Source organism: Piliocolobus tephrosceles, chromosome 2 (genome assembly GCF_002776525.5).
Source record: "Piliocolobus tephrosceles isolate RC106 chromosome 2, ASM277652v3, whole genome shotgun sequence".
Classification (NCBI taxonomy): Eukaryota; Metazoa; Chordata; class Mammalia; order Primates; family Cercopithecidae; genus Piliocolobus; species Piliocolobus tephrosceles.
In genome coordinates this window covers 84,057,158-84,068,257 of record NC_045435.1, presented here as the reverse complement: position 1 = coordinate 84,068,257, position 11,100 = coordinate 84,057,158, and the positions used below count along the sequence as shown (strand labels likewise).

Below are 11,100 nucleotides of genomic sequence, written 5' to 3'. Positions count from 1 at the left end.
TTTTTTTTTTTTTTTTTTTTTGAGATGATGTCTCGCTCTGTCTCCCAGGCTGGAGTGCAGTGGTGCAATCTCAGCTCACTGCAACCTCCGCCTCCCAGATACAAGTGATTCTCCTGCCTCAGCCTCCCAAGTAGCTGGGATTACAGGCGCACGCCACCACACCCGGCTAATTTTTGTGTTTTTATTAGAGATGGAGTTTCTCCATGTTCGCCAGGCTGGTCTCGAACTCCCGATCTCCCTCTTCGGCCTCCCAAAGTGCTGGGATTACAGATGTGAGCCACCACTCCCAGCCTCAATTCCATTTTCTATCAGGGACTTGAGCATCTGTGGATTTTGGTATCTGAGGAGGGTCCTGGAACCAGTCCCCCACAGACACCAAGGAACTGTATTAGGAGTGGAAGCTCTGAGGGGAAGGGATGTCCCGGGTCACCTGTTCAGTAAGGGCAGCAACAGGACTGGAGTGCAGATGAATTTGGGCAGCAAGGCAGAAAGGCTTTCCAGGAAGGCCCTTAGCACTTGCCCATTCAGCAGCTTTTCACTGAGGGCACGTGGCTAGGCATGTGCAGTGGAACCTGTGGTGGGAGAGGAGCACGGTCCAGAACCCAGCCCTGCGCCCTCCCTGATCTGACCGAAGGTAGGGGGAAGCAGTTTGGGGTTCCTTCCTCTCTGACAGGGTTTGGATTCTGGGCTCTCAGCCTTAAGAAGTCCCCATGAGCCAGGTCCCAGCTTGGGAGAATTTCATCCACCTTCTCACCAAAGACTTCACACTTCGTGTCTCCTCAACTTCCCCTAGCAGCAGCTCTGTGGGAAGCAGACATTGCAAAATCAGGTCTGCGGGGGGTGTGGGGTGGGGGGAGACAGCACCCGCTCTGGCTTAGTCCCGAGGTGCCCCCAGGAAGGAGGGAATCTGACTCAGCACCCAGGCCCTGATCCAGCCTCACTCCACCCAGCTGGACCAACGGCAAGATGTGGGCTCAGACTGCCGATGCTCCTTCCAGACCATGGGGCGGAGGCAGGGCCCCTCAGCTGTGGTCTTGGAGAAGCACTGATGTGGCAGCCAGCTTACCCTTCATCAGCATTTTACACATGTTTACAAACACCCAGGTCCTGTGAGTAAGTGTCCACACCGGGGCCCAAAGCTCCCGCTTCCTTCTGGGCCCTAACTCTATCTAGCCCTGACTGTCTCAGAGTGCGACCAGCACAGTCTTACTCAGCCTGACCCCTTATCCAGAGCTGACCACCATTCCTCCAACAGCTGGTCCACAGCCAGAATGGTGACCATGCTGGCAGCTTTGCTCAGCTGGCCAGGTGGCTTTGAGGGGAGCCTATCTCCTGCCAAGCCTCAGCCCTGAGCCAGCAGCTGCTCAGCCCTCAAGTTACCCAATTTCCTAGTCTCTCCCTGGCTCAGCAAAGGCAAGCCTCAGGACGGGGAACGAGACCACAACATCCCAGCTCCGCCACTCAACACAGGCTGCTCTGAGCAACTTCCCTGTTTGCAGACCGCAGAGGCATGAGCGGAAAAGGCCAAATCACGGTAGCACAGAGGCTCTGGGGCCCTGGCATTTGCCATAATAAAGTGTCAGGGGCACCATTTCTCCTTTTCTCTTGCTTTGAGAAGCCACACATCTGTTAATTATTCCAGGAAAGGGATGTTCTGGGGTCACTCCTTTTGGACCACAGTGTGGTCAGCGTTTTTCAAGATGAGAACGTCTCTGCTTCTCCGGGCCATGCCCTAAGCCTCCCAAACACCTCCCCTCCACTCTATGCCCTTCCCTATGCACCTTCCTCCCACTAGAACTGGGAGTTTAGCTTCACGCCTCCTGGGTTCAGTGCTGAAGGTTACTGGGACTTTGTTGCCGTAGAAGGCTGGTGGACTTCCAGGAGCTATGGCAGGCCAGTGAATGGGACTCCAGGCCTGGGGCTTTTGTCAGCATCCTTGTGCCCATGCCGTGGTGGCAGGCTGGACTCCTCACATCTTCCATACCCCACCCAGTTGCTGAGACCATCTCCCGATTCATCTCACCACCCCAAGCCCTCTCAAATATCTCCCAATCCATTTCCACCATCCCTGCCTTGTCCCAGGCCACCTGCAGGTGATGATGGCCTCTTTCCCACCTACACCTACCCCCACAGCTCTATTCCCCAGGCAGCAGCCAGAGGGCCAATTTAAAACAAACTGGCCAGGCACAGTGGCACATGCCTGTAGTCCCAGCTACTTGGGAGGCTGAGGCAGGAGGATCGCCTGAGCCCAGGAGTTCAAGATTACAGTGAGCTATGGTCACACTACTACACTCCAGCCAGGGCAACAGAGTGAGACCCTTTCTCAAAGACAAACAAAAGACCATAAACTGAGTCATGGGGTTGCCCTGGACTCTGCCTCACCTAGGCAACCTGGCGTGCAGGTTTACAGAGCTCCTGCATGCCAGCTGCCAGCCCCTCTCCAGCCTCCCCTCAGGCCACTGCCTGTCTTGTCACACGTTTGTTTTTACTTCTTTCTGCTCCTGGCCTTTGCTTCTGCTGTCCCCTAGGCCAGGAGCACTGTCCTTGACCAACTCTCATGCATCCTTCAGATCCCAAGTCAATGATCACCTCCCTCAGGAAGCCATCTGGGGCCCCAGCCAGGATGCCCTGGGTTTCCTTAGAGGCTGGCATGGCCCGTTGTCCCCTGGGACTGCCCAGCCCAAACACATGCAGACCAGAGCCCCTGCACACAGCTGTTCATGTGAGCCCAGCCTCCCAGGGCCGGGGCCCTTAGTCTCTGACCTCTGGGCGGCGGAGAAAACCCTTGCGCTTTGTTAGAGAGGGTCATTTGGTAGCAACGTGGGAAAGTGCTCAGAGCAGGGTGGTGGCTGGAGGTCCAGCCCCACGGTGCATGGCTGGAGCCGGCATCGTGCCTGCACCCGTGAGTTGAGGATGGAGTCGCCATGTCCTTCCAAGACAGCATCAGCGCTGTCATTTACTGTTTCTTTATCTTTAAACAAAAGGCGAAAGTGAGCACTAGGCTGGGAGTCCAGGTTCTAGTCCCTGGTTCACACCCTGTTCCTGGATGAGACTGGGCAATGGCCATGTTCTGGGCTTCAGTTTCCTCACCTGAAATGGGCTGGGGGAACAACGTGGCTAGATTCTCTAGTGTCAGAGGGTGTGGACCCAGAGCCTTCTGGGCCAGGCACATAAGGACTCGCTAGGACATTAACAACTTGTAACAGAGAGCTTTCACAGGGCTTTCCCCATCAGCACTGCGTTCCCACTGAGTAGATGGGAGGTGGTGGCTGGAGGAGTGTGAGACCTTATAGCACTGAGGACAGGGTCGGGCTGGGTGTGGGATCCAGGCCCCTGACCACACCTTGCCTGTGGCCCAGGTGCTGTTCAAAGGCTGTGATGTGAAAACCACGTTTGTCACTCATGTACCCTGCACCTCGTGCGCAGCCATCAAGAAGCAGACGTGTCCCTCTGGCTGGCTTCGGGAGCTCCCGGATCAGATAACCCAGGACTGCCGGTGCGGGCCACCCCATCCTTGCCTGTGTCCAGGAGCATCCTGTGGGGTGGCAGGGTCTGGGGGAGCTTGACAGGCCCACAGAATGAGGAGAAGCACTCACTTATCTATGCCGCTGTGGCCCCTCCTGGGTGGCAGAGACAGGCGGGGAGGAAGGGGTAAAGGCCAGGGGCAGCAGGGGTTTATGGGGCACCTGCTATGTGCTAGGCCCTGTGCTCATCTGGGCCAGTCAGAGCAGGGAGGTGGGTGGGAGCCCCAGAAGCCAGTATGGGGAGGCTGGATGGGGGCCGTGCGTGGGAGCCTTTTCCGTCACCCTGCCCACCCTCTGCCCCCAGCTACGAAGTACAGCTGGGGGGCTCTATGGTGTCCATGAGTGGCTGCAGACGGAAGTGCCGGAAGCAAGTGGTGCAGAAGGCCTGCTGCCCTGGCTACTGGGGTTCCCGGTGCTATGGTATGGGAGAAAGTGGGATCCCGCCTCGCTCCTCACACCCAGCCCCAGCTCTGGGCAAGCCCTCTGCAGGAGCCACCTGCATTCCCCTTCAACATGTTCATTTAATGAACACTCACTGAGCGCCTCCAAGGCTTGGCCCCCTCGCTCTTGCTGCCCTGGGGGAGGGGCCAAGTCTGGGGTTGGCCAGAGCTGCTGGGGTCAGGGTAAGCGGAGGGTTCTGGGCATAGAGCTGAGTTCTGTGGGGGTTCACAGAATGCCCTGGGGGCGCTGAGACCCCATGCAATGGCCACGGGACCTGCTTGGATGGCATGGACAGGAATGGGACCTGCGTGTGCCAGGTAAGGGCTGGCCAGGGTAGGGTAGAGGCTAAGAGGGGCCACGCTGACTTGGTGCATCCACCACCAGGAAAACTTCCGCGGCTCAGCCTGCCAGGAGTGCCAAGACCCCAACCGGTTTGGGCCTGACTGCCAATCGGGTGAGTGCTTACAAGGCAAGAGGGCAGGGCCAGTGTCCACCTGGGGGCCCACGCAGATGCAGTCCCTACAACCAGCTCCCACCTGTCGCTTCAGCCTCTGTCCCAGCCCCTCAGATGTGCACATCCCTTTCAGGAACATGTGCTTTGTTTTGTCACACCTCCAGTCCTTTGCACATGCTACTCCCCTGAGAAGCCTTCTCCAGGAAGCCCTCGGTGAGCCCCAGGCTGGGTCAGTGCCTTCTGTGGGCTCCCACCACCCCTGTGTTCCTGCATCACAGCTCTGTACTCTTAAGGTTGTACCTGCCCGAGCTGAGTTCTGAAAATACAGAAAGTAGGGACCCAACGTCCCGATGTGTGCCTAGGAGAGGCTGGGGTCCCATCTGTCTCTGTGTATCCCTCTCAGTGTGCAGCTGTGTGCACGGCGTGTGCAACAATGGGCCACGTGGGGATGGAAGCTGCCTGTGCTTTGCTGGATACACTGGCCCCCACTGTGATCAAGGTGAGCAGTGCCACTGGGACAGCCTAGGGCAGCAGGTCCCTGTGGCCAGAGCAAAAGAGGCCGACTGGGTGAGGATGGGGCCTGAACCTCAGCAGGACCTCTGCCTGGAGCCTAGTTGGGGAAGGGGTGTCATCTGAGACTTCCACTGTCCAGAGGTCCAGCAAGGGCAGGGCCCTGCTCTGAGTCACAGAGAACAGGCAGGGCCCCTTTGCCCCTGTGTTCCGCCCCAGCCTGGACTTGGGCTCATCCGTGCTCTTCCCACTCTGCTCAGAGCTGCCCATCTGCCAGGAGCTGCGCTGTCCCCAAAACACCCAGTGCTCCGCAGAGGCCCCCAGCTGCAGGTGCCTGCCCGGCTACACGCAGCAGGGCAGTGAATGCCGAGGTGAGCCTTGACTCAGAGGCCAGGGACTTCAGCTCAGGGTGGGCAGGGGCTGGGAGAGCATCCTTTAACCCAGCAAGTGCAACGTACAGCAGGGAGAGCCATCCCTAAGGGGAGCCTATTCTCAAGGCCTAGGCCAACCTGCTGGCCCCGGCCTTCCTGGTGAAAGCTGTGGCGGAGACAGGGCTCCTGGGTGCTTGGCTCACTTGGGCTCTCTCTCTGCCCTGGCAGCCCCCAACCCCTGCTGGCCATCACCCTGTTCACCGCTGGCCCAGTGCTCGGTGAGCCCCAAGGGGCAGGCTCAGTGTCACTGCCCCGAGAACTACCATGGCGATGGGATGGTGTGTCTGCCCAAGGACCCATGCACTGACAACCTTGGTGGCTGCCCCAGCAACTCTACCTTGTGTGTGTACCAGAAGCCGGGCCAGGTGAGCCAGGGTCCCAGGCCAGAACTGCCCCTACAGTGCACCCGCTCACACTGGCTGTGGGACCCTGGACAAGTCGCAGGCCTTCTTGTAGCCTCGGTTTCCCCATTTGTAAAATGGGGGGAGGATAATGGTCCTCTTTGGGGAGGGGCTGAGCAGGGCTCTGTGGGTAGGGCAGACACCAGTGGTTCTTGGGGTTGGACGTGATGTTCCCCTCCCACCCTGTCGGGGGCCAGGCCTTCTGCACCTGCCGGCCAGGCCTGGTCAGCATCAACAACAACGCCTCTGCGGGCTGCTTCCCCTTCTGCTCCCCCTTCTCCTGTGACCGGTCTGCCACCTGCAAGGCGACCGCTGATGGGAAGACCAGGTAAGCACAGGGGCCTTGGAGCAGAGACAGTGGGTTGGGCAAGCATGCCCGCTTTGGGGATGCGTCGGGTGCAGGGGCCGCAGCCTCCACCCTGACTGGCTCTCCCTGGGCCCCCAGCTGTGTGTGCAGGGACAGCGAGGTGGGGGATGGGCGTGCCTGCTACGGACACCTGCTCCACGAGGTGCAGAAGGCCACTCAGACGGGCCGGGTGTTCCTGCAGCTGAGGGTCGCCGTGGCCATGATGGGTGTGTGACCCCCACTGCTTGCCCATGACCCCACCCCTCACCCACAGCACAGCTGGCTGCCTCTGCAGATTCTGGTTTCTCTGCCCCAGAGCTGTGGGAACAAACAGCGAACTGTGGGGGCTGCACGCAGGGAGTAGGAGCTGCTCTCCAACCTTGAGGCCCCCATCTATCCTACATCTAGGCCAAATACCCCCACCCAACTCCCTCACACCAAGACTGATGCCCGAGGGTCTCCTGAGACACCCCGGGTCTCCCCAACTCCCTTCTGATACTCCCTCGCCCTACCCCCCCAGACCAAGGCTGCCGGGAGATCCTCACCACAGCAGGCCCGTTCACCGTGCTGGTGCCATCCATCTCCTCCTTCTCCTCCAGGACCATGAATGTAAGCCCCTCCCCATGGCGGAGCTGGCCACCGGCCCTCACCTCCTCCCCTGGATGCGGCCCCAGTCTTCAGGGCCTGAGAACCTGGAAGGCATCAGGGCCTGGGAGGCATCCTGTCCCCTCCATTGCTTGGGTAGGGGTGGCGTGAAGAAGACTGCCCTCCCCACCGCTCACTTGGCTCCCTGCCTTGTGTGTGCAGGCATCCCTTGCCCAGCAGCTCTGCAGACAGCACATCATTGCAGGGCAGCACATCCTGGAGGACACAAGGACCCAACAAACACGAAGGTGGTGGACGCTGGCCGGGCAGGAGATAACCGTCACCTTCAACCAATTCACGGTGAGGGAGAAGCCTCAGCCTGGGAACAAGAGGAGTCACAGCCTGGCAAGGGTGTGCAGGTGGGAGGGAGCCTCGGGACAGGGGGCTGGCATATGGGATCTGGCCAGATCTCTTGTGTCTCACCAGAAATACTCCTACAAGTACAAAGACCAGCCCCAGCAGACGTTCAACATCTACAAGGCCAACAACATAGCAGCCAATGGTGTCTTCCACGTGGTCACTGGCCTGCGGTGGCAGCCCCCCTCTGGGACCCCTGGGGATCCCAAGGTGAGCCAGCATCTTCCCTTCCCCTCCCCTGTGATGCTGGGTGACCTCAGACCCCTGCAGAGAGCAGTGAGTGGCCAGGAGCCATTCTGCTCAGGGCTGGAGCATAGCTTCTCCCCCAGGGCTGAAGCAGCCTCACCCCCTTCCCTGGGGCCCTCACACTCATCCCCCCTTACAGAGAACTATTGGTCAGATCCTCGCCTCTACCGAGGCCTTCAGCCGCTTTGAAACCATCCTGGAGGTAAGCTCAGGGGAGGGGCCCTAGCTCATGTGGGCTTCTGGGCTTCTGGGCCAGGACTCATTATCCCAGATTCTGCCCTACAGTGACCTGGGGTTCTGAAGTAGCATGGCCTCTGCGCATGCCCCCATCCTCAAGCCTGAGGTTCTGTGGTAGCATGGACCCATTGCCCATGTCTCCTACTTACTCAGTGGGAGTTTCCTGCAGGCCAAAGGTGGCAGGGCTCAGGCAGGACTCAGAGGTGGAGGCTGGCCATGCAGCCCCCTGAGCCTCCCTTGCACCGCCACAGAACTGTGGGCTGCCCTCCATCCTGGACGGACCTGGGCCCTTCACAGTCTTTGCCCCAAGCAATGAGGCTGTGGACAGCTTGCGTGACGGCCGCCTGATCTACCTCTTCACAGCGGTAAGCTCAGCGGGAGAAGGGGCTGCAGGTATGGGGGCACCAGGACCTCCACACTCCCCCACAGGTCCTCCAGGAGCCAAACCCTCTCTCCCCTGCCAGGGTCTCTCTAAACTGCAGGAGTTGGTGCGGTACCATATCTACAACCATGGCCAGGTGCAAGGTCTTTTCTCTGGGGGGTGGCCAGCTTGCACCCAGTAGGGCTGCCTGCAGGTTCTGGACTTCCCCGAGGCCCCATCTCTTCTCCATCTCCCCTCCCTTCGCATCTGTTCTGCTATAGCACAGAGCCTGGGGACCAAGGGAGTGGCTTTGAGCCTCCTGGGCAGGACTGGGCATGGCCCCAAGGTGTGGCCAGAGCCCAGCCCCCAGCCTAAAGACACACTGTCCCTCGCCCCAGCTGACTGTTGAGAAGCTCATCTCCAAAGGTCGGATCCTCACCACGGCGAACCAGGTCCTGGCTGTGAACATCTCTGAGGAGGTGAGGTGCATGGACACCTGGGCGGATGGTGTGACTGGCAGTGACCAGCTGCCCTCTTGGCCTCTCAGCCTTGTGTGCTCCGAGTCCCGTGGTGGGCAGGACACTGCTAGGCCCTGGTGGGGTCATGGGGAAGGAAGCAGGCAGAGATCAAATTCCTTTGCTGGAGCCCAGTGAGGGTTAAGGGGGAGTACTCCAAAGAGGAGCGTGGAGCACACAGTAGGGTTGCCCCATGTGGCAGAAGCCATGTGAGTAAGGGTCCGGAGGTTGGAGCAGTGTCGTTGGCCAGAGCTGAGGGAGAGGCGGCTGGCATGGCAGGCGGGGACTTCAGCATCTCACTGAGCTGCCTGTCTGCTCTAACTGGGCTGCAGGGGTGGAGGCGGGCAGCCCCACTGGGCCAAGCTAACTGGGCTGCAGGGGTGGAGGCGGGCAGCCCCACTGGGCCAAGGTCAGCCAGGCTGGGGGTTGGCAGTGGGTCTCTGCCGCAGGGGCGCATCCTGCTGGGACCCGAGGGAGTCCCACTGCAGAGGGTAGACGTGCTGGCTGCCAATGGTGTGATCCACATGCTGGACGGCATCCTGCTGCCCCCGACCATCCTGCCCATCCTGCCCAAGCACTGCAGCGAGGAGCAGCACAAGATCGTGGCGGTGAGCCTCGCCTGCACAGCCAGGACCCTGCTCACTAACCCTCGTCAGTGCTGGAGTGGCGATCCTTTTCCCAGGCAGAGGCATCAAGTCAGGGCTGGGCTGACGCCGGCTCTGAGGCCCTGTGGGAGACTCCCAGGGACCCACCTGTGCTTCCCCCACACTCACCCTCACCAGGACTATGATTCCATCTTTGAGATTTTTTTTTTTTTTTTTTTTTTTTTTGAAGTAGGGTCTTGCTCTGTTGCCTAGGCTGGAGTGCAGTGGAACAATCCCAACTCACTGTGGCCTCCGCCTCCTGGGTTCAAGCGATTCTCCTGCCTCAGTCTTCCGAGCAGCTGGGATTACAGGCACTCACCATGCCTGGCTAATTTTTGTATTTTTAGTAGAGATGAGGTTTCACCATGTTGGCCAGGCTGGTCTCGAACCTCTGACCTCAGGTGATCCTCCCACCTTGGCCTCCCAAAGTGCTGGGATTACAGGTGTAAGCCACTGTGCCTGGCCTGAGATAACTCTTGCATCCTCCACCCCTTCATCCCTTTTCACTCACTCTGTGCCTGCCTCTGGCCTCTCTGCTGTTTTCCAGAGACTCTAGCTCTGTCCGCCTCAGGGCCTCTGCCCCTGCTCTCCCCTGCCTGGAACACCAGTGCTGGACTTCCTGTGGTTGGCTCTTCTCATCCCCTAATCCCCACTCAATGTTCCCTTCTCTGGGTTTGCCGAGTAAATAAACGATGACTAACCCCTCTCCCCGTCCCGCCCCTGCCCTACCCAGGGCTCCTGTGTGGACTGCCAAGCCCTGAACACCAGCACGTGTCCCCACAACAGTGTGAAACTGGTGAGCACCCCTTGGCCCAGCCCTCAGGGCCTCCTGACTGCCTGTTGAGGTTTCTGCCCTGGGTCGCAGGGGTGGGTGGGGGAAGCAGAGGCTGGGAGGCTAGATCCGACCTGGAGGCTCAGTGCTTCACAGCCCCACTGGACCAGGGTGGGAGTTCTGGACCCACGGGGCAGAGGTCCCTTGACCAGGGCTGCCTAGCAAAGGGGCTAACCCAGAACCCACACCCACTGACTGGCTTTGCATGGCCCACCCAGGACATCTTCCCCAAGGAGTGTGTCTACATCCATGACCCAACTGGGCTCAATGTGCTAAAGAAGGGCTGTGCCAGTTACTGCAACCAAACCGTCACGGTGAGCATGGGCATGGGTGCCCTCTCCCAGGTCACCTGGGCACCTGTTGCTCCTTGGGGGCCCCCAAGCTGGGGCTGAGTGGGCTACCTTCCTCAGAGGATGCACTGCAGCCTAACGGTGGAAAAGGGGTCCCAGAGAAACCTTATCCACTCCCTCACTCTGGAGATGGGGCCAGGGAGCAGAGGCAGCCTGGGCAGGGAGGGCATGACCCCAGATGGTCTCTTGGACCTGCTCTGTCTCTTACAGGAACAAGGCTGCTGCAAAGGTTTTTTCGGGCCTGACTGCACACAGTGTCCTGGGGGCTTCTCCAACCCCTGCTATGGCAAAGGCAATGTGAGTCCTGTCCTCTCCTGGGGTGAGGTATGGGGAAGACAGGGACTCCTTCACCAGTTGGCCAGTGACTGGCTGTGTGTCTGGGCCAAGCCTGCCACTCTCTGGCCTTGGGGTCCTCACATCCAGGCAGTGGAAAGTTGGATCAAATTATTTCTCATATTTTAATTAAAAATAATTAGAGAGGCCGGGTGCAATGGCTCACACCTGTAATCCCAGCACATTGGGAGGCTGAGGCGGGTGGATCACTTGAGGTCAGGAGTTCAAGACCAGCCTGGTCAACATGGCAAAACCCTGTCTCTACTAAAAATACAAAAATTAGCCTGGTGTCATGGCACACATCCACAATCCCAGCTACTCAGGAGGCTGAGGCAGGAAAATCACTTGAACCTGGGAGGCAGAGGTTGCAGTGAGCCAAGATCGCTCCACTGCACTCCAGCCTGGGCAACAGAGTGAGATTCCATCTCAAAATAATAATAATAATAATAATAATAATAATAATAATAATAATA

General features: G+C 59.1%; 1 protein-coding gene across 1 annotated transcript in view; it reads left to right on the top strand.

Annotated features, from left to right (window-relative positions):
- STAB1 (stabilin 1) overlaps positions 1–11,100 on the top strand; it is a 28,455-nt gene that overhangs the window by 1,897 nt on the left and 15,458 nt on the right. Inside the window, exons 2-21 of the mRNA XM_023195653.2 lie at positions 3,360–3,496; positions 3,829–3,944; positions 4,197–4,282; positions 4,350–4,419; positions 4,823–4,918; positions 5,190–5,300; positions 5,529–5,725; positions 5,959–6,089; positions 6,207–6,334; positions 6,628–6,716; positions 6,915–7,052; positions 7,179–7,319; positions 7,495–7,557; positions 7,844–7,957; positions 8,057–8,110; positions 8,352–8,432; positions 8,918–9,076; positions 9,846–9,908; positions 10,163–10,258; positions 10,505–10,591. Of these exons, the coding sequence (XP_023051421.1) occupies positions 3,360–3,496; positions 3,829–3,944; positions 4,197–4,282; positions 4,350–4,419; positions 4,823–4,918; positions 5,190–5,300; positions 5,529–5,725; positions 5,959–6,089; positions 6,207–6,334; positions 6,628–6,716; positions 6,915–7,052; positions 7,179–7,319; positions 7,495–7,557; positions 7,844–7,957; positions 8,057–8,110; positions 8,352–8,432; positions 8,918–9,076; positions 9,846–9,908; positions 10,163–10,258; positions 10,505–10,591 (2,157 nt within the window). The remainder of the gene's footprint in view (positions 1–3,359; positions 3,497–3,828; positions 3,945–4,196; positions 4,283–4,349; positions 4,420–4,822; positions 4,919–5,189; positions 5,301–5,528; positions 5,726–5,958; positions 6,090–6,206; positions 6,335–6,627; positions 6,717–6,914; positions 7,053–7,178; positions 7,320–7,494; positions 7,558–7,843; positions 7,958–8,056; positions 8,111–8,351; positions 8,433–8,917; positions 9,077–9,845; positions 9,909–10,162; positions 10,259–10,504; positions 10,592–11,100) is intronic.